Source organism: Canis lupus, chromosome 9 (assembly GCF_003254725.2).
Source record: "Canis lupus dingo isolate Sandy chromosome 9, ASM325472v2, whole genome shotgun sequence".
Classification (NCBI taxonomy): Eukaryota; Metazoa; Chordata; class Mammalia; order Carnivora; family Canidae; genus Canis; species Canis lupus.
Genome location: NC_064251.1, coordinates 21,029,339 through 21,050,220, shown reverse-complemented (window position 1 = coordinate 21,050,220; position 20,882 = coordinate 21,029,339). Strand labels below are relative to the sequence as shown.

Genomic DNA, 20,882 nt, shown 5'->3' with positions numbered 1-20,882 from the left:
TGCTCTGACCTCCTGAGTCGTATTGTAGGGGTCCAGGAGGACCCTAAGGTCCAGTCGTCCGTACGGTTGTACTTGTACCTAACCGCTTCGAGAATGGTGAAATAAAAGTTCTTCGAAAGTCCTACCTGGACGGGCTGGTGCTTGCGAAAGTGGCGTCCGGAACCCGGGCGGTCTTGGAAGAGATGAGCTCTTCTCCGGCCAATGTAACGGGAGGGGGCGGGTCACTGGGAGGGGGCGGGTCCGGAGAAGCTGGGGCGGAGCCTCCCTAGACGGAGTCAAAGCTTGGGGCGAGCTTCTTGCCTCCCGCACTTTCGATTCTGCTTGCAGCCGTAGACGTCCTGCTGACCGCCCGGGGGTGGGGTAAGGCTTCTCAGATCTTCCTTTCTTTCCCTTTGGGAGGCAAGGGTCGAGGGACCTTCATTGCCTCCTAGTCTTACGCAGGCATTCGCGGGTTAACAGGCTCCACCAACGGCCTCGGGTTGCCTGGAGTTGAAATTCTTCAATGAAATCGAGCTTCTGTGGCTGCTCCTCCACTCGGGACCCTGGCCGAGCCCAGGAGTAAGGGCTGAAAGCAGCTTAGCCTTCTGGGGAGGCCGAGGTAGCTGCTCCCCACTCTCTCCAAAGCTGTGTATTCGCTCCCCCCAGGACTCTGCTGAAGGGGGCCGGTAGCCTGGCCAGCCCCAGTCCATGGCCCTTTGTTGGCCCTGCCCAACAAGCCCTTCTCCCCAAAGACATTTCAGAAGGCTCACTCTTGGCTGACCAGTGCCCTGGATCCCCAGACCTGAATCAGGTGAGACACTTAATTTTGACCCAGTAAGGTCTGAGTACGGCTCACCTTGGACTCACCTTGCCTACTCATTCTGCCACCACTCCTGAGCCTTTGAAGAAGAATCTGGAATTTTTTTTTTTTTTTTTAGCCTTTACCATTCCTTAATGAAGAATAGACCCTGACCATTGCTCCCATCCTTCCCCAAGCATTCTTTCCTTCCCCACAGAAAGCAGAGAAAGAGGTTTCTCTGCTCCCTTTTAGGGCTATTTTAAGGTTTTTAGGCACACCTGTGGCCAGCCTAGCTGCCTTTCCCCTGTTTCAAAGAATCCCTGCTTCCTTATTAAGCCAGCACCTGCCCAGAGGCTCAGGAATGGAAGCTTTCCTTCCACTCCCAGGCTGGAAGATCGCAGGCATTTCTGCTTGGGTGTCCTAGACACCTCTTCAGAGTCCTCTTGTTGCAGAGGGTGAAGAGACTGGACTGCTGCCTCCCCCACCTCGCGCCAGCACTATCCACTTCCTTCCCTTGAAGCAAGTGACAGCTCAGCAACTTTCCCAGAACAAAAACAAGTGTTCTGCCATTCACTTCTGGAAGTCCCTTCTAGTGAAATAACTTCTGCTTTTCTTTTCTCTTCCCTCTTGCAGGCAGTTTGAGCTCCCCTGCAGTAATGAAAACATGCTGAGATTTCTGATCCCAGAGTCCCATATAACTGCTCAGTTTTTCGTATCCTAGCTTCCTTGGGTGGGAGCTTGCTGAAATCGGGGTGGCACTCCTTGCCAATCTTGAGAACCCCAAACCAAAGTAACATCCAGTGTCTGTGCTAACAAGCTTAGCACCGAATTCTGTTCTTTTCTCATTAGCGAAAACCCCCTGAATGATGGGTGAGACGTTCTCCCACTTGGGCTCTCGGGAGGAGAACAAGTCCATCCTGCCCCGAAGCCCAGCCACTGGCAGCAAGGCTGCCTGCTACTCCAGCACGCGAAGCAGCAAGTCTTTTTGTTTTCCCGTGCCTTGTGAAGGGGCTGCCAGTGCCAGCTTTGTGACTTGTCCCACCTGCCAGGGCAGCGGGGAGATCCCTCAAGGTGAGTGGCCCAAGGCTTTAGAGATAGCCTGGAATCCAGAAAAAGCTCTTAGCAGCCAGCTGGTCAGGCCCGTCTGAGCCTCCTTGAATGGGGTTGGGTCTCCCAGTTCTGGGTCCATCCCCCACCTCCAGGTCGGCCAGCAAAATGTTAACTTTTAATCTGCCCTCGCTGCAGAGACACCTGCCCCCTGCTGCCCCTCCTGCCCTAGTTGTTCTTCCCAGCCCAAGGGGTCTCCAGCCTTCCTGCTCCCTGGGTCTTAGGATTCAGGAAGTTACAAATGACCTCTCCAAAGTCTCATTTGCTGGTGCATTCCGGAAATTCACACCTGTTAATGAAAAATCTCACCTCTATCTTAGAGCTGACAGAGTGGAGTTGCCATCTCTGTCCAAGGTCTCCAGTCCTGCCCTGGGGCAGAGGTGGCACGCTTCTGACTCTGTGGAGTGGAGGGGTCCTTCTGGATAGCTGGCACAGCAAACAGTCCTCATGCATACTTACTTCTTGGCCCTCTCACCTTCTTTCTCTCTACAGAGCTAGAGAAGCAACTAGTGGCTCTCATCCCCTATGGGGACCAGAGGCTGAAGCCCAGGCACACGTAAGCCCTTCTTTTCACCTGAGCTCCACAGGGGCTGTACTCATTGTCTCTCCCTTTCTGCCTCCCCACCCCCATTCCCAATTCTTCTCCATTGGAAGCCTCCCTGAGTTCAGATATACTAGATCATTTCCGGGGTTTTTTCCTGGTTTAAGAAGTTTGGGGCATAGCAGATGCCACCTGAGGGCACTTGGGTGTCCTCCTGAGCTTTGGTGCTTCCAAGAAGCGTGGCTCCCTTGTGAAAACGGAGAGGATCCCTTGACTCTGCAAGTACTTTCAGGAGGGAGGGAGTGGCCTTGGCTGTAGTTCATTTGGGGAAGTTATTTTTCCTGCGAGTCTCTCTCTGTTGTGGCAGTTCAGACCTGCTTGTTCTCTTCCCAGTTGAGATGGAAAACTAGCTGCTCCCTCTTCTGAGATACTTCAGAACCTCAAAGGCAGCCCTGGGGTTTCACTGGAGGGAGAGGCAGGTCATGACCCTGTTTGTGCCACCACCCTGCCCTCCCTGACCACTGCACCAGCATCTGAAACTGCCAGTGCCCCGCATAAGATACTAACAAGGTGTTGCCTCACCTTAATGCAGATTCCAGTTTTGAATTAGAAGGACAGACGATGTCCTGAGTATTAATTTTAAAATTCAGAACTCTCAAGTTCATGTGGACATGTCTTCCAGTGATAATAGCTGGCATTTGTTGAGCTTTTGTTATGTGCCCAGAAGCTGGCTTTAGTGCTTTTTCTTGCCTTAGTCCATAACACATTCTGTGAGGTAGGTCCAGTTCTCTCCATTTTACAGACAAGGAAACTGAGGCCTAAAGAGGTTAAGTGGGTTGCTCAGAGAAATGGTCCAGTGGGTAAAGAGAGGTGGGATGGAAGCCAGGCTGCTTGCCTCAGTCCTGAGCTCTGACTCACTTGGGGCTGCATCTGAACCTGGGCTGGTCGTCCACATCTGGGGAAGTAAATGTGCAGTCACAAGGGGCTTGCGCAGGGGAGAGCCTTGTGTAGGGACTGGAGTGTCCGTCTCTGCCCACATTTCCGTGGTACTCAGACTTCTGCACTGCTCGACCCCGGGGCCTGCTTTCCCACAGGAAGCTCTTCGTGTTCCTGGCAGTGCTCATCTGCCTTGTGACCTCCTCCCTCATCGTCTTTTTCCTGTTCCCCCGGTCCATCGCCGTGCAGCCTGCAGGCCTCAACTCCTCCACAGTGGCCTTTGACGATACTGATATCCACCTCAACATAACGGTGGGTGGATGCCCACACCCCTGAGCTCCATGCTGCCTTGCCGGCAACTCCTCTTTGCCCTTGTCCAGTGTTGCAGTCCTGGACATAGGTAGCCAGAGATCTTATGGCACCCAGAGGGTGTAAAAGCCTGGGGAGAAGCAAGGAGACACCACGGGCCGCGTAACAGATTGTGCAGGATGAGGACGGTACACAATGAAGGGTCAGAATCGGGGGTGTAGGGGGAGAGAAAACGCAGGTGTGGGAGGCAGGGCATGTCTGAGACTCCCTGGGTGGGCAAAACCGAACAGAGGCGCCTCACAGGATGAGACTGGATCCTGTGCCAGCTTATTGTCTCCTCCAAGGGACTCCTGGCACTGGGCTTCAGCAGCTGAGACCCACAGTGGGAGTGGGGCTCAGTCAGGCCGGGGCCGGGGGGGGTGGTGGGGGGCGGGAGGCAGGCGTTTGGGAAACTACTTCTTTTCAAGGATGGTGATCCTTCCCACTTTCCTTTCCCTTGTCTTCCTCCTCAGAATATCTTAAACATCTCCAATAGCAACTACTACCCCATCACTGTGACTCAGCTGACCATCGAGGTTCTACACCTGTCCCTTGTGGTAGGGCAGGTCTCCAACAGCCTCCTTCTCCACATCAGCCCTTTGGCTAGTGAACAGGTGATTCCCTTTCCATGTGCTTGAACATGGGTGGTGGTCGGAAGGGGCGGCTGGGGCTGAGGCTCACCCTGTGCTCATTTGGTTGACAGATATTTTATGCAGTGACCAACAAGATCAAGGATGAAAATACATAGTAAGTATACCTTGATCTCTTCTCTCTTAGCCTCTTTCCTGTTTGGAAACCCAGTCTTCATCCCTACTAGACTTCCTGACTGCTTAACAAACCCTGCAGCCAGCATTTGGCCTCCACTCTTGTGGCCAAGACTGCAATGTGCAAGGAATTCAGGGTCCTCCACCTGTTTGGACTTAGGTTGGAATGAAAACAGGCCAGAATTTGGTTAATTCTTACAATATGTGACCTCAGGCTCTTAAGCCTGAATCCCTGAGAAAATGAATGTCTTGTTTTCTGTTGAGGGGGAGGGGCTAGTACACACCTGGGCCAAGCCTGTGGGGCTTGGAGAAATGCAATTGCAGCAAGGGTGACATGCTCACCTTAGGCAGAGGGAGAAAGAGTGGGAGTGGCATTTGGGGGCCCTGATGGGAAAGAGCCCAGGAGACGACACTGGGGCCTGCAAGGCTGCCAGGCTGCTCAGTGTGAAACGCGGTCCCGTGTTCTTTCTCTCTCAGCAAAATCTGTTCCTGGATGAAAATCAAAGTCCACCATGTGCTTTTGCACATCCAGTAAGTAGGGCTTCGAGCCCAGGGGTCCACTCTCCCACTTCTCATCCCAGTCTCCCCTCTACCTTGTGGGAGGAGTCATTCAAAGCTAACTCCATTGATCTTTGTGGCTCTTGGGAGTAGCAGGTCCAGCCCTGCACTAGATCCCACCTTGCTTATAAGTCATAGAGCTGTCTTGATCACAGGTGGGACAGCTGTCCCAGGCACCTTGGTAGAGTAGGGAGTGGAAGGAAGAGCGTGGAGTGTTTGAGGGAGCCCACCCTCCCCAGACAGCAGAGCAGGGCCAGAGCTTCCCTCTTCCTCCCAGACAGAGCAACAAAGCCTGTTTCCTCTCCAGGGGCACCCTGACCTGTTCCTACCTGAGCCATTCAGAGCAGCTAGTCTTCCAGAGTTATGAATATGTGGACTGCCGGGGGAACTCATCGGTGCCCCACTTGCTGCTGGCCCCTCACCCACCATGACCTGTCTACTGTTCCCAAACTCCAGGCCCCTGCCAGCCTGGACTGTATATCCCAGTGCCCAAGGAAGAATTACACAAATTACAGTGACTTTGCCAAAGGAAAAGCCCTGCTTTGTTTTACCTCACCCAACCACACACCCCCTCAGCACAGGGAGTCCTACGTGGAAGTTAACTTGACACACACATGCACGCACACATGCTATTCACATCCTCTGATTTCCACAGGAAAAGAAGTCTGGTTCTCCTAGCAGCCAGCACCAGGCTTTTGGAAAGTCTGACCTGATATGTATCCAGAGCTGCCTTAGATTTCCCAGAGTGGTCCCTGCCCTCTGTGTACTGAGCACTTTAGTTGCCTAGTGCCTCCGGGGCTGGCCTTCCTGCCCTTCTTGCCTGAAGGGGAGAAATCTTTAATTTTATCTCACTTTTAAAACATGGATCTTTTTCAAGTTCTCCACCCAGGGATGGGAAAGTGACTTGAGGGACATCCATGCTGCCTCGTGCCTTCCTGCTTTTGTCATGTGACAAAGTGATGGTGATGATCTGCTTTTGTCCTGGTAACTTGTGCCCTGACAGCAAGATTGGCAAAGCCCTTTGGCTCTGCATCTTCCCTGGTCAAAGACTGTTCCAGTTTCTAGGAAGACAGAGCTGTTCTCTGGCTAAAGCTTCTCTCCAACAAAGTTCTTTTATTCTGGTCACAGCAGAAGCAGAAGTAGTAAGGGAGGAGAGGAGACACCTCTCCTATACAGGGAGGCACCCTCCACCTATACAGGAAAAACTGAGATGAAGCCAGAGTCATTTGGAAAGAAGTTTATTGAAGTTAGGTTTCTGGCTGGTGGTGAGCTCCCACCCCTGAGCCCATGTGAGTGGACACTGGTAGGTCAAACGGTGGTGCCAGCTGCTCCTCCATGATAGCCTGCAGAGGGGGAACTGTCAGGACTTGGCCAAGCTGCTGGGCTCTACAGCATCCCTGGCTTAGTTCCAGGGCCCATCTTCTTCCAGAGGCGTCTGCTTTCCTTCGGGTGTTGACAGGATGAAACTGCACTTGAGTAGGGACTGGTCTCAACCTCTCCTCTCTGCTGTCACTCAGATGAAGCAAAGTCCCAGATGATGGAGGGTCCCACTGGGCTCCAGATGGAGGCGGTTGGTTGTATTGCTGAGCAGGAACTGAAGGTGGCTGTGGTTTTCCTTGGGCTGGGAGATGAACTTAGGTGGTGGGGAAAGCTGAGTGCCATTTTGGATGGATGGAGAGGAGGCAGTGGTGACAGCACCTGGCTAGCTGGCTGAGCAGACAGGAAGAAGGAGGAAGGAGGCTGTCCCGTCCTGTGTCCCCGCTTTCATGCCGGAGTGAGTAGAGTCAAGAAGGTGCTGGCAGGAGCACCAAGTCCAAAAAGGCCAGGCTGGAGTTTCTGCTGTGTGTAGGTTGCCAAATGTAAAGGATATCTATTGTATTCAATAAACTATACTTTAAAAAAATAAAAATAAAAAAATAAACTATACTTAACAATGTTAAAAAATAAAGTCGGGATCCCTGGGTGGCGCAGTGGTTTAGCGCCTGCCTTTGGCCCAGGGTGCGATCCTGGAGACCCGGGATCGAGTCCCGCGTCGGGCTTCCGGTGCATGGAGCCTGCTTCTCCCTCTGCCTGTGTCTCTGCCTCTCTCTCTCACTGTGTGCCTATCATAAATAAAAATTTAAAAAAAATACACTGTCAGTGGGAATGTGAGATGGTGCAGCCACTGAGGGGAAACACTATGTCTCAAAATAAATAAATAAATAAATAAATAAAAATTAAAAAAATGTCTCCTGTGAGTGGGAGGAGAGCTGGAAGACACTCCCAGCCTGTTTCTGAGCTTCCGAGTGAGTGCCAAGCTCTTTCCCAGGCCCTATGCCCCTCTGCTAACCTGTCCAGCTCTTTTTGCTTCTGAGAGCTTGCTCCCAGGAGCTGGCGCTCTCCCTTTCTCATTGTGTATCTCTGAAGCCCTCTCCTGGCTTTAATATTCCTGGTCCTCAGGAAGCACTCCATACAAGGGCCCTGGTCCCTGGCAGTTGGTGTGGGGGCAGTCTGTGTGGGCTTTGATGAAGGGCCCAGGCATCACCTGTCTAGCCCCAGGTGCAAAGGGGGGCAGGCTGTGGGCCTAGGTATCACCTTCAGGAAGTGGTAAGGGCGGGTGCCTGGGGCCTTTGCAGCCTGACACCTCTGAAAGGCTGAGGTGGGGGAAGGGAGAGGCCTGTGGGTTTTGTGGGCAAGTCCTCCTCCCCTTCCCAATATCAGGTGTCCTGTGCTTGAGGCTACAGCCCCCCTTTCCTCTGAGCTTTTTCCACCCCTGCCTCTGATCATCCATGCCACACCTCAGAGCCCACAGTGGGCCAGGCATTACACTGGACTTGGTGGGGCCCTGCCTGCCACCTGTAATGCTGCTCCAGGCCTGCTCCAGTATGATGCAAACCCTCCTTCCCCAGCTGCATCTCAGTAAGCACTGGCCTTTGGGGAGGGGTGATGGTTCCAGTCAGAGTCTTAAACCTAAAGTACCAACAGAGGCGCCTGGGTGGCTCAGTCAGTTAAACATCTGACTCAACTCTTGATTTTGGCTTGGGTCATGATCTCAGGGTCTTGGGATCAAGCCCTGCATCAGGCTCTGCGCTTAGCAAGGAGTCTCCCTGTCCTCTCCCTGTGGACATACATGCATTCTCTCTCTCTCTTTCTCTCTCTCTCTCTCTCCCTCCCCCCTCCCTCAAATAAAGAAAATCTTTAAAGCCCCCAACACACCTGACATTGCTAAATAAGAGCCAGCAATGGAGCCATAGACTTGGGAAGGCCAAGAGCAAGTTCTCCCATTGGCTTTGCCTACAGAAGCATGGAATCACCTACTTTCTTCTCCCACCACCCCCTCCACCCCCTTCTGGGTCCTCATGCCCCCTTCTCTTCATCCCCATCTCACAGAGCTGACCAGCCTCTTGATTCTTTTTAGGAGGAAATCACATTTTATTCTCAGCTTGCCTTCTCTTCTAGAGTGGATTAGGAGGGGGTCACATTTGGAATGGAGATGCTCCGAGGTGAAAGAAGGGTAAGAAGGCATTCATCTGGTGTGTGGGGGGGCGGTTTGTTTTTTGTTTTTGTTTTTTGCTGATGCCCAGTGGGGTTGAGGGTCTATCTCTGGATCACCACTGCTGTGTGTAATTCGTTGACTGAGAAGAGGGAGAGAGAGGAGGCAAACGGTTAGTCAGCTGTTTCTGGGCCTTCTGTTCCAAAGCATTGGATCCAGAACATTTATGCCAGAGGAATCAACAAAATGAAGCAGCCCAGTCCTTATCATCAGGGTTTCTCATCCTTTGCATCTATGTCAGAGAAACCTTCTTTCCAAAGATTGTACTATGTCATGTCCTTCTCATCAAAGTGACTGCTCTGGGCTTGCAGGCCTGGATTGAGCCAGGTTCTAAACTGGGGGTTTATGATGCCTTCTCTTTCAATTGCCACATTCAGTGGTCCTGACACTTCTATTAAGGAAGTGGTATTATCATTCTCATTTTATGGATAGGGCAGATGAGGCTGAGATGCAATCACTACTGGGAAGAGGTGATCCTGAGACTTAAAGCCTGACTTCATGCCTTGCTTTCCTCCTGCTCCAGCTGCCTCCGCCCCAATCAGCACTTAAAACACCCCTCTATTTTGCTTCTCTGGCAACTGTCCTGTCTGAATAGATTTGTCAACCCCTCCATTTCGTTGTGTTTTTTTTTTTTTTTTTTTTAAGATTTTATTTATTCATGAGAGACAGAGGCAGAGAGAGAAGCAGGCTTCATTCAGGAAGCCCGATGTAGGACTCGATCCTGGGACTCCGGGATCACACATTGAGCCAAAGGCAGAGGCTCAACCACTGAGCCACCAAGGCATACCAACTCCTCCATTTCTGCTTAGTGCTGAGCAAGAGGCCCTCCTAGACATTTTTTTGAAGGCAACAAATGGAGAAATAGACCATCCAGAAATGACTATATAATTGCATCTAAAGGGATGCCTAGGTGGCTCTACCATTGGGTGCCTGCTTCAGCTCAGGTCATGATCCCGGGATCCGGGATTAAGTCCTGCATCTGGCTCCCTGTGAGGAGCCTGCTCCTCCCTTTGGCAATGTCTCTGCCTCTCTCTGTGTCTCTCATGAATAAATAAATAAATCTTAAAAAAAAAGACTTTATGGAATTGACTTTATAAAATATAAATAACTGCAGCCCTTCACCAACAAAGCCTTCCTAGATTACACACACACACACGCACACACACCCACGGTCTACCTGCCTTTCACACTGTCTCACCGTGAATCGTGAGTGCTCCGTGTATTTATCTGGATTAGATTGGAATGATTTCCTGAAACCTGATGATAAAACAAAGCACACGTTACTCATCTGACAGTTTCTGAAAAATGGAACATGGCAGAGCTGGACTCTCTACTATGTGTCTGGGAGGCAGGTGGCAGCCCCTCCCTGGGGCAAGGCACAGACTGAGCCCACTCTGAAAATTCACAACCGGGAAGCTGCACTGTGATTCCCTGTTCCAGACTTCCCATGGCTCAGTACATCTCTTGTTGCATCTGCAACTCAGATCCCACCCTCACCCCTCTGACACCCTCGCCCCTGAGACAGGGCTGCCAACATCACAGCCACTCCCCGCAAAAGTCAGCAGCCTCCTTTGCACCCCCAGAGTGACGCAAACGTCTCGGGGGGGATACCCCCCAAACAAAGGCCAAGGGTACCAGGGAGAGTCTGTGACAGTGGGAGGATAGCTGTGGATTCTGGATGTAGGGCTGGGGTGAGAGCAGGGAGCTCCCCCTCACCACTTGCCCTCCCAGGTGTTTCACTTACTAGGGCCTTGCAGGGGTTTTGTTCCTCCTAAGAATCTGTTAAGATTGGATTGCTCTCCTGCTTGATGGGTCCCTACTGAGCCAAGCTGGGGACCTGGCTTTGAAGAATCCTGCAGACTGTGCACAAAGGTGAGAGGCTCTTGGGCATTCTGTTGCTTCGACTGAGGTGGCGGCGGCATCTGTGACTCTTCGAGGAGCTGTGGTTGCGCTGGTGGTGGCCTGAGTGACAGCTGCTGCTCCTGTCGCAAATCCCGTGGACGCTGGGTTTTTCTCTCAGATTGCAGTTCCTCCTCTTGGAGTTTCCCCAGTTCCTGACAAGAAGCCCCTGGCAAGTGGCATCCTTCTCCCTCCCCTCCCAGTCACCCATCAGCCAGAGACTCTGCAGGGAGCAAGGCAAGCAATCACTGGAGATGCAGAGGTGGCTGAGGGTCTCTGTTCCCTGGAGTTGGAGGCTGGGCTCTCTCCCTTCACCCTCCATGAAACCCGAGAACTGTTTCATGTGACAGTACCTCCTAGCACAGCCCCAGCCCTGGAAATGGCAGACTCTGAGCACCTACCTCCTACCTTGATAGCTGTGCACTGAATACAGTTTGCACTGCTGGAGAATAAAGAATACTTTCCTGCAAACACTCTGAAACGGGGGGCAGGGGGGGTGGTCCGGGGTGGGTCAATCGGTTAAGTCTCTGCCTGCCTTCAGCTCAGGTCATGATCTCAGGGTCCTGGGATCAAGCCCTGCATAGGGCCCTCTGCTCTTCAGGGACCCTGCTTCTCCCTCTGCCCTTCCCCTCGCTCCTGCTCTCTCTCTCTCTCTTTCAAATGAATAAATAAACCTTAAAAAAAAAAAAAAAGCAAACCTTTGAAACAGCACTGTCCAATAGAAATAAAATGCATGCCACAAGTAATTTAAAATCTTCTAGTAACCATATAAAAAAGTAAGAAGAAAACAGGTGAAACTAATTTAAAGATAGGATAGTTAACCCAATACATCCAAAGCATGTAATCAATATCAAAGTATTAATGAGATAGTTTATATTCTTTGTTTTTGTACAAAGTCTGCAAAAAACAGCATGTATTTTATGTTTAACAGCACATCTTAATTTGGATATCACATTTTGATAAAAAATACTTGCTTTATATTTAGATGTCATGAAATCTACAGTTGAAAAATATTTACGGGGCACCTGGGTGGCTCAATGGTTGAGTGTCTGCTTTAGCTCAGGTTGTGATCCCAAGGTCCTGGGATTGAGTCCCATATCAGACTCCCCTCGGGGAGCCTGCTTCTGCCTCTCCGTCTGCCTATGTCTCTGCCTCCCTCTGTGTTTCTCATGAAAAAATGAATGAATAAAAAGAAAAGAAAAATATTTATTTTTTTTTAAATTTTTATTTATTATAGTCACACACACAGAGAGAGAGAGAGAGGCAGAGACACAGGCAGAGGGAGAAGCAGGCTCCATGCAGGGAGCCCGACGTGGGATTCGATCCCGGGTCTCCAGGATCGCGCCCCGGGCCAAAGGCAGGCGCTAAACCGCTGCGCCACCCAGGGATCCCAAGAAAAATATTTATATATCTAAATGTACTGTTCTAAACATACAAGAAAGCTTTCCCATACATAAACAGTATCTGTTTTTAACAGGGATCCCTGGGTGGCTCAGCCATTTAGCACCTGCTTTCATCCTAGGGCATGTCCTGGAGACCTGGGATCGAGTCCCACGTTGGGCTCCTAGCGTGGAGCCTGCTTCTCCCTCTGCATGTGTCTCTGCCCCCACCTCTCTGTCTCTCATGAATAAATAAATAAAATCTTAAATAAATAAATATAAATAAATAAATTAATTAATTAATTAATTTAGATTTACTGGGCAGCCCAGGTAGCTCAGTGGTTTAGTGCCTGCCTTCAGCCCAGGGTGTGATCCTGGAGACCCGAGGTGGAGTCCTCCGTTGAGCTCCCTGCATGGGGCCTGCTTCTTCTGCTTCTGCCTGTGTCTCTGCCTCTCTCTCTCCATCTCTCAACAATAAATAAATAATTTTTTAAAAAATTTAGATTTAAATTTAATTAAATGTTTAAATTTAAATTGATAAATTTAAATAAATGTTTAAATTTAATTAAATGTATATAAAATTTTACATCCAGTTCCTTGGTCTTGCCACATTGCAAGAAGGGCTCAATAGCACACAGGCTGGTGGCCACCTGAGAGAACAGTGCAGCTTTAAAATCTCTCAGGCTCAGGGGATCCCTGGGTGCCTCAGCAGTTTAGTGCCTGCCTTCGGCCCAGGGCTTGGTACTGGAGTCCCAGGATCAAGTCCCGGGATCGGGCTCTCTTCATGGAGCCTGCTTCTCCTTCTGTGTCTCTGCCTCTCTCTCTCTCTCTCTCTCTCTCTCTATTTCTGTGTGTGTGCCTCTCATTAATAAATAAGTAAACCTTAAAAAAAAAAATTCCCGGGATCCCTGGGTGGTGCAGCAGTTTGGCGCCTGCCTTTGGCCCAGGGCGCGATCCTGGAGACCCGGGATCGAATCCCACATCAGGCTCCCGGTGCATGGAGCCTGCTTCTCCCTCTGCCTGTGTCTCTGCCTCTCTCTCTCTCTCTCTCTCTCTCTGTGACTATCATAAATAAATAAAAATTTAATAAATAAATAATTAATTAATTAATTAAAAATAAAAAATAAAAAATAAATTCCCTCAGGCTGGACCGGCCAGGAGCCCCCTCTGGGCCTCAGCATTGTACAAAGCAAAGTTGAGTTACCCTAATAAACACACACCCACACACGCCCACACACACACACACACACACACACACAGTCCACCCAAGAGAACATTAAAGGACCTTTCTTCCTACATTCAGCAAAACAATATTGACCAAATCACAGCTTCCTAGGCATCTGTCTTCCCTCCCCACTCCCTTCTGGGAAGCTCTGCAAGGAACCTGATGAACCTGGCTCCTCTCATGCACCTGCTCTTCCTGCTGCTGCTGCTGCTGCTGCTGCTGCAGCTCTTCCTGTTCCTTCTGCTGTTGCTGCTGCTGAGCCATCAGCCACCTCCTCCGGTCCAAAGCCATCTGCCTGCGACGGGCCTCCCAGTGGTAAGCGCTGCCCATGATGGTGGGGGTGACCAAAGGCCTCAGAAGGGGTGGGGGCAGATGGAGCCCAGGATGCTGCCCCCACCTCCTCTGTTTCCTGTCACTCCCTCCCCACTCCCTATAACCAGAACCACCTCACAATGGGAGGAGGAGGCAGGGTTTTCCTAAGTTGCCTAGGGATTGTCTGTAAACTACCTTTCTCTCCAAGCCCTGTGAATGTAGAAGACACCTTTCCACCTGCTTTGAGTTTCCATGCGCCCAGGGACAGCTTCCGAGTCGGCTGGGTGTTCTCTCTGATTTCTTCCTCCCAGCCTTCCCAGGATTCCACCATCATCATCAGGCCCTCTGCTGTGCCCTTCCTCCCCACCACCAAAGTTCTCTGGACTTCCCCTTCCCTCAGTCTTCCATCTCCTCCTGCTGTACTGAGTCAAGAGGACAGAAAATATAAAACCCAACAAACCCTTACTGGGGTCTGACCCCCAAAAAGGCAGGGTGGCTAATGAGATTTAGAACACTGGGCTCAAGCCTGGGATCTACCTCTTCCTCTGACCCCAGAGAGCCTACCTAACATCCTGGGCCTCAGTCTCCTTGCCCGTAGAATTAGAAGGGTTTTACTTGTTACCTCCTTTGCAGGACTGGTATCAGGACTAAGTGGATTAATGGGTGAGGAATATACAAGACAAGGCAGAAAATTATCCAGCTACAGGCTGGTGTTTTTTTAATTCTCCTACCTGATTTTCATCCTCAGTAGGTGGAATGGCCAGGGGAAGGTATCATTCCTGTAACCCAGGAGCAGGTGCTGGGTAGGCTAATGACTGCGAGGCTACCTCCTACAGCCACATGCCCTTACCCACAGATAACAATCTTTCTAGAAGCTGCAGAGCCTGAGTCCAGCTTCAGGGCTGCAAACCCAGCCACAGTTTCAAACACCATGCTGGTGGAAAGCAGGGTGAGGTGGGAAGGTGACAAGGGAGAAAAGCCCTTGAACCGGAGAACAGGTTCCCGAAGAACCTGTCAATTCGGGCAGCTGGTTGAGTGGAGTCAGCCTGGGCTGCGGAGTCCAACACACTCAGGCTGAATCCTGTTTGTGCCACCTCCTAGCTGGTGGTACTTGGGTAGGTCACTCAGTGTCTCTGAGCCTTTCCTGTGAGACTTTTTGTGTGGAGGCCACCTTTAGACAACAGGCTTGAGCAACTGTGAGCCACCACCAAACTGAATCCGGACAGGCTCATGGGGTGACCCGCCTCAAACTATCCATTGGCCCTAACTAACCAGTGGGCTACTTCCAACCAGGCACAGTTACCAAAAAAGGGAAATTCCATAGATCCCCACACCTCCTCACCTTCCCTCTTTAAATACAGCCACCACTCACTACCTTGCAGACACTCTCTGCTTTCCTGCCCCCCACCCTTGCAGTGTATTCAATAAAATTCTATCTCCTTTGTTGTGCCTCAGGTGAACCCTTTCACTGCCCCCACTACTGGCCCCCACCGGATGGGGACCCCCTACATTTGAGGGCCCCCATCCGATCTGGGAGAGACACCACATTTTGGAAGATCCCATGGAATGCTTAGAAAGGGCCTGCCCTCACAGTGAGCAGGAGTCAATGCTTCTGCCAGAGGAGAGATTTTCAAGGTGAATCCGACAACATCACGCCCTTCCCCTCCCCTGTGCACACTGCCTCTCCCAACCCCTACCTCTGACCTCAGACTTCCCTCCAGCTGTGGGATTCTCCTCCACACACCACTACATTCCTTTTAGTCTGGGTTTTAACTCCTCTTGGCCCTTAGGGAACTTCCCCTTACCTGATTGTAGCTACTTGCTCATTTGAAGTTTTAAATAAAGCTTGTTATTATCCAAAGCCCGGATCTTTGTTGTGAAAGGAATAAAGTATATTTAGAAGCATTGGCCAGGTAAACCCTGTGAGATGCCAGCTGTATTATCATGTGTACAAATGTGGCCTAGTTGCTCTGATCAGTTGACTCACCTGCAAAATAGAGATAATAATACCTCTCTATCCAGAAAGTGTTGTGATGATTAAAGGAAATAATCCACATAGGCACAGGATTCAAACAACAGAGGCTTTTACATCCCAATCAACCCATCGTAAGTTGAAAAAAAAAAAATATCTAGGTCGAAAGTGCATTTAATGCACCAGCATACAAACCATCATAGTGTTACAGAACAATCTATCATAGCTGCTAATTCAGGAAACAAACAGGTCCGCCCTGGCACTCTCTCCTGGGGAATTTGGAGGGGGCTGGACAAATCAAAAGCATAGCTCCTGGCTGGGTTTGCCAACACAATTACCAAACAAACTCGGATAAATTCTTCCCTGGAGAAGCCAGTAACTCAAGAGAGGAGGGTTTGGAAAAGAGAAAGGGAGAGATTTATTTCTGGTGCTAGCCGCTAAGGAAGGGAACAGGCTCAGGCCTTAATAACGGACTTCTCCGGGGGCAGCTACCCTTGGCGCAGCGGTTTGGCGCCGCCTGCAGCCTGGGGTGTGATCCTGGAGACCCAGGATCGAGTCCAGCATCGGGCTCCCTGCGTGGAGGGAGCTTCTCCCTCTGTCTGTGTCTCTGCCCCTCTCTCTGTGTGTCTACGAATAAATAAAATCTTTTAAAAAATAAAAAATAACGGACCTCTCCAATGGCAAGATGGACACTTAGAGGTTTATCAAGGTTCAGGAGGGTACATGCAAGAGAAAAGGCAGAGAGCATATGATCATGGATGGGGGTTGGTATGTGTTCCGCCCATGATTATGGGCATGGAAGGGAACATGTGAGGTGCGGTCTTCTAGACACTCCACTGCTATCAGGGCTTTTCTGGTCTGGCAATGGGAATGCTCCAGTCACTGTCAATGCCTTAAGAAAATGCAGTAAGAAATAACCATTGAGGTCTGTGGTCAATCAAGAGGGTTCGCTGACAATAGCTTAGCCTAGTCTACCTTGGGTGTGCTCAAAATATTACCTAGGATGCAAAGGGAACGTATTCAAATAAAAAGTCTGAAAGCTATCAGCAAATTGAGGAGGGGAAGAGACAAAAGCAGGGAAAGGATGTGTTTTGTTTTGCAGGAGCAGTTCCCCACTAGGAGACACTCAGCGGGCTGTTTCACCTGATAGCCCCTTCCATGAGCCGGTCTGAGCTGGATTGGAGCCAAAGACCTGGGAAGAAACCCTCCCTGAGTTGTCCTGAAGTTCCCTTTAGCTCATTACAATACTCCAAGATCTCCTCCTATAGATGGAGCTTTCTGCCATTTTTAAAAATATGCTGTGTAAGCACTAGCATGTTGACATGCTAGGCATGGCCAATGGAACTAAAGTGCTTATGTGAGGTCCCTGCCCCTTCCCCCAGTACACTGAATAAAAGCTTCCTATCAAGCAACAAAACACAAAGGTCGCCGAGGGAATGGAAGAAGATATTTACAAATGCCATATCTGATAAAGGCTTCGATTCCAAAATCTACAAAGAACTTATCAAACTCGACACCCAAAAAAACAAGTCAATTAAGAAGTGGGCAGAAGACCCAAGTAGACACTTTTCCAAAAAAGACCTCCAGCTGGCTAACACACATGAAAAGATGTTCAACATCACTCATCATTAGAGAGATAGAAATCAAAACCACAATGAAAGAAAAAATAAAAACCACGATGAGATACTGTCTCACACCTGTAAAGATGGCTAAAATTAACAACACAAGAAACAACAGATGTTGGTCAGGATGAGGTTCAGAAAGGGGAACCCTGGTACTCTGTTGGTGGGAATGCAAAATGGTGCAGCTACTCTGGAGAACAGTACGGAGGTTCCTCACAATGTTAGAAATAGGACTACCCTAGGGACGCCTGGGTGGCTCAGCGGTTGAGCGTCTGCCTTGGGCTCGGGATGTGATCCCGGCTCTGGAGATCGAGTCACACATCGGGCTCCATTGAGATCCAGCAATTGCACTACTAGGTATTTACCCAAAGGATACAAAAATACAGATTTGAAGGGATACGTGCATCCCAATGTTTGTTTGTTTGTTTGTTTGTTTTTGATAGCAGCATTATCCACAATAGTCAAACTATGGAGAGAGCCCACATGTCCAACACCTGATGGAGGAATAAAGAAGATGTGCCTACACACACACACACACACACACACACACACACACACACACAGGAATACTACTCAGCCATCAAAAAGACTGAAATCTTGCCATTTGCAATGACACGGATGGAGCTAGAGCACATTATGCTAAGTGAAATAAGTCACTCAGAGAAAGACAAATACCATGTGATCTCACTCATGTGGAATTTAAGAAAGAAAATAGACAGGAGTGCCTATGGGGCTCACTCAGGTAAGCATCTGCCTTCAGCTCACATCATGATCTCAGGGTCCTAGGATCTAGCTTGGCATCAGGCTCACTGCTCAGTGGGGAGTCAATTTCTCTTTCTCCCTCTGCCCCTACGCCCACCTATTTTCTCTCTCTCTCAAATAAATAACATCTTTTAAAAGAAAAACAGATGAATATATAAGAAGGGGGTAAAGAAAATAAGAGACTCTTACCGACAGAGAATAAACTGAGAGTTGATGGAAGGATGTGCGTGGGGGAGGGGCTAGATGGGTGATAAGTACAAAGGAGGGAGCTCCTTATGATGAGCACTGGGTGTTGTAAGCAAGTGATGAATCACTGAATACCACTCCAGAAACTAATATTGCATTGTATGTCAACTACCTAGTTTAAATTTGAAACAAATAATACAAATTTTAAAATTAGTTAATTTTAAAATCAATTAATCTAAAAATTAATTAATTCATTAATTTTTATAAAGCTCCGGTACTAACCCCAGGAGAGACAGTGCCTTTTTTTTTTTTTTTAAGCCAGCTCTATACCTTACGTGGGGCTCAAACTCACAAGTCCAAAATCAAGAGTCTCACACTCCACCGAGCCAGTCAGACACCCCATTGCTTTGAGAGCTATACCCCCTGCCTCCTTACTTGAAACAAGTAATAAAACATTCTTTGCTGGGATCCCTGGGTGGCGCAGCGGTTTGGCGCCTGCCTTTGGCCCAGGGCGCGATCCTGGAGACCCGGGATCGAATCCCACATCGGGCTCCCGGTGCATGGAGCCTGCTTCTCCCTCTGCCTGTGTCTCTGCCTCTCTCTCTCTCTCTGTGACTATCATAAATAAATAAAAATTAAAAAAAAAAAAAACATTCTTTGCTTTCAATAGTTCCTTGGATTGTGCTCAATTACATGCATCCCAAGCAGCAAACTCCTTGAGTTTGGTTACAAGAATACTTGTATTAGTTACAGTTGGGCAAGGTCATCTAACCAAAAGCCTACTTGATAACAAAGTGTTGACTATCTCGAATATCTCATGTAATTTATATCGAATACTGTACTGAAAGTGAGAAACAGGATGGCCGTACAGGTACAGAATGGTTGTCAGGGTATCAGTTGTTTACCCTCGAGATCCTGTGGTTAACTGGGAGCTGTGGCTGCCTGCTACCCAGTATCATGAGAGAGAATTGTACCATATATCGCAGGCCCGAGGACAGATCCAAATTCAAAAATCGAAGTACAGTTCCTACTGAATGTGTATCATTTCATACCATGGTAGAGTCAAGAAGGTGTAAAATGTATCATCATAAGTTGGGGACCATCTGTACAGTATTTTATAAATTTAAGATGTTATCCATTGAGATTTTATTTACTTACGGAGGGAAGAAAGAGAAAAAGATGTGCAGGCACGTGTGAAAGAAGAAAGAGAAAGAAAAAGGAAGGAAGGAGGGAGGGAGGGAGGAAAGAAGGACAGAAGGACAGAAGGAAGGAAGGAGGGAGAGAGGAAGGAAAGGAAAGAAAGATCCCAAAATGAAGTCACTTGCCCCTAAGAAAGCAAATCAAGACTTAATTGCAGGAATGAGACTTTTAACCAGTCAGTCTGGAATTTTCTGATCAGCACCAGTGTGTAATCTGCAGGATGGCCCTCCAGCCTTTCCCCTCAAAGGCAGGCGACCTTGCCTGAAACACTCCTTTCCTCTTTTTTGGTAATGACTTCCTGCCCGTTCCCAGTTCTGCCTATAAAAGTTTTCCATTTTGTACAGCTCTCCTGAGCCCCTTTCTACGTGCTATGTGGGATGCTACCTAACTCGTGAATCAGTGAATAAGACCAATTAGGTCTTCGAATTTTGTCAGTTGATTTTTTTTTGTTTTTTAACACATTTACTGGCAGTGACCAAGCAAACTTCTGACAGCATTTGAGGATGAGAAACAGGCGTGGCACCCGTGAAGCTGTTGTTTTCTCTTTCTCGCTGGTCCTGTGGGTGGTGGGTCAGTTCTGAGTCTGAACTCTGCTCTCTCTGCATCAAGCTCGAACCGAATTTACTTTGCACAGTTCCTTATTTGGTTGGAAATCTCAGCCCTTGGTTTTGTCCCAGATTCCATGTTGGGGACTGCTGGTGGCCACTGCAGTCCACCATTCTAGAATCAGTCTGCGGTCCCCATTCTTTGGGTGTGCCGGTCAGTCCTTTCCCCAGTCCCAGATTCCACACTGGGAACTGTTGATGGTTACCAATTGGAGTCCAACTGGGTCCACCTTAAATTGAAGTGGATCCAGTGAGTAAAACTATTGGTAATGGGAATCTTGGAAGCCAAAGAAGCCACAGACAGAGGGCATGGGTGGAGAATTTAACAGCTGTTAGGGAGTGCCTGGCTGGGTCAGTAGGTGGGACATGCATCTCTTGATCTCAGGGTTGTGAGTTCAAGCCCCACATTGGGTGTAGAGATTACTTAAAATAGTTAAAAAATAAAATAAAATAGGGGCACCTGGGTGGCTCAGCGGTTGAGCTGCTGCTGCCTTTGGCTCAGGTCATGATCTAGGGATCCTGGGATTGAGTCCAGCATTGGGCTCCCCACGGGGAGCCTGCTTCTCCCTCTGCCTATGTCCCTGCCTCTCTCTGTGTCCTTCATGAATAAATAAACAAAATCTTTAAAACAAAATAAGATAAAATAAAACAGAGATTCCCCAGGTTAAGATAAGTTGGTCATAGAAAGAATTAGACTGACACTCACCCACAAACCCACAAACCCCAAGGAGATTTCTGTGTAAAATATCACACAATCCCCAGCCCTGCAGCACATCACTCTTAGGTATTAATCTGGCACCAGGGGATCCCTGGGTGGCGCAGTGGTTTGGCGCCTGCCTTTGGTCCAGGGCGCGATCCTGGAGACCCAGGATTGAGTCCCACATCGGGCTCCCAGTGCATGGAGCCTGCTTCTCCCTCTGCCTGTGTCTTTGCCTCTTTCTCTCTCTCTCTCTCTCTGTGACTATCATAAATAAATAAAAATTTAAAAAAAAAATCTGGCACCAAAACACCCAAAACGACTTCGTTAAAGGAAATAGATCTCTTATTTACTTACTTTAAGGTTTTTATTTAAGTTCCAGGTAGTTAACAAAATAGGACCCTTTAAATATAAAGAGCTAAACACGCCATCTTCCAGCAAACCTGCTTACTTTGTGTC

At 49.1% G+C, this 20,882-nt stretch overlaps 2 protein-coding genes across 12 annotated transcripts; one reads left to right on the top strand and one right to left on the bottom strand.

Annotated features, from left to right (window-relative positions):
* The first annotated feature begins 206 nt into the window (after nt 1-206).
* TMEM106A (transmembrane protein 106A) lies at nt 207-11,160 on the top strand. Of its 8 annotated transcripts, none has more exons than XM_025440448.3 (10): nt 207-360; nt 460-598; nt 1,628-1,849; nt 2,378-2,441; nt 3,521-3,674; nt 4,184-4,324; nt 4,414-4,457; nt 4,952-5,005; nt 8,430-8,525; nt 8,997-11,160. In XM_025440448.3, exons 3-10 carry the CDS (start codon nt 1,642-1,644, stop codon nt 9,049-9,051), a joined length of 816 nt encoding a protein of 271 aa, XP_025296233.1. In that variant the 5' UTR covers nt 207-360; nt 460-598; nt 1,628-1,641; the 3' UTR covers nt 9,052-11,160. The 8 variants fall into 8 exon arrangements, with proteins under 8 accessions (XP_025296233.1, XP_025296236.1, XP_025296230.1 ...); XM_025440451.3 differs by having other exon boundaries at nt 460-790; nt 9,002-11,160; XM_025440445.3 differs by having other exon boundaries at nt 460-790.
* On the bottom strand, nt 6,255-13,506 carry CCDC200 (coiled-coil domain containing 200). 4 transcript variants are annotated; one of them, XM_025440452.3, is made up of 4 exons: nt 13,254-13,506; nt 10,309-10,618; nt 9,763-9,821; nt 6,255-6,871 (listed from the first exon to the last, which is right to left on the bottom strand). In XM_025440452.3, exons 1-4 carry the CDS (start codon nt 13,395-13,397, stop codon nt 6,797-6,799), a joined length of 588 nt encoding a protein of 195 aa, XP_025296237.3. In that variant the 5' UTR covers nt 13,398-13,506; the 3' UTR covers nt 6,255-6,796. The 4 variants fall into 4 exon arrangements, 3 of the variants coding, with proteins under 3 accessions (XP_025296237.3, XP_025296238.3, XP_025296239.3); XM_025440453.3 differs by having other exon boundaries at nt 6,255-6,868; XR_003133641.3 differs by lacking the exon at nt 6,255-6,871 and adding an exon at nt 8,420-8,646 and having other exon boundaries at nt 10,309-10,686; nt 13,254-13,504.
* Between the last annotated feature and the right edge of the window lie 7,376 nt (nt 13,507-20,882).

Bases quoted from the DNA above. Each gene is read 5' to 3' on its own strand.
- TMEM106A (XM_025440448.3), top strand. From the start codon at position 1,642: ATGATGGGTGAGACGTTCTCCCACTTGGGCTCTCGGGAGGAGAACAAG. The intron at 3,675-4,183 runs GTGGGTGGATGC...CTTCCTCCTCAG, and splicing joins ATATCCACCTCAACATAACG to AATATCTTAAACATCTCCAA. The intron at 4,458-4,951 runs GTAAGTATACCT...TTTCTCTCTCAG, and splicing joins ATCAAGGATGAAAATACATA to CAAAATCTGTTCCTGGATGA.
- CCDC200 (XM_025440452.3), bottom strand. From the start codon at position 13,397: ATGGGCAGCGCTTACCACTGGGAGGCCCGTCGCAGGCAGATGGCTTTG. The intron at 9,822-10,308 runs GTAAGTGAAACA...TTTTATCATCAG, and splicing joins AAAACCCCTGCAAGGCCCTA to GTTTCAGGAAATCATTCCAA. The intron at 6,872-9,762 runs GTGAGACAGTGT...ACCTACACACAG, and splicing joins CGGAGCACTCACGATTCACG to CAGAAACTCCAGCCTGGCCT.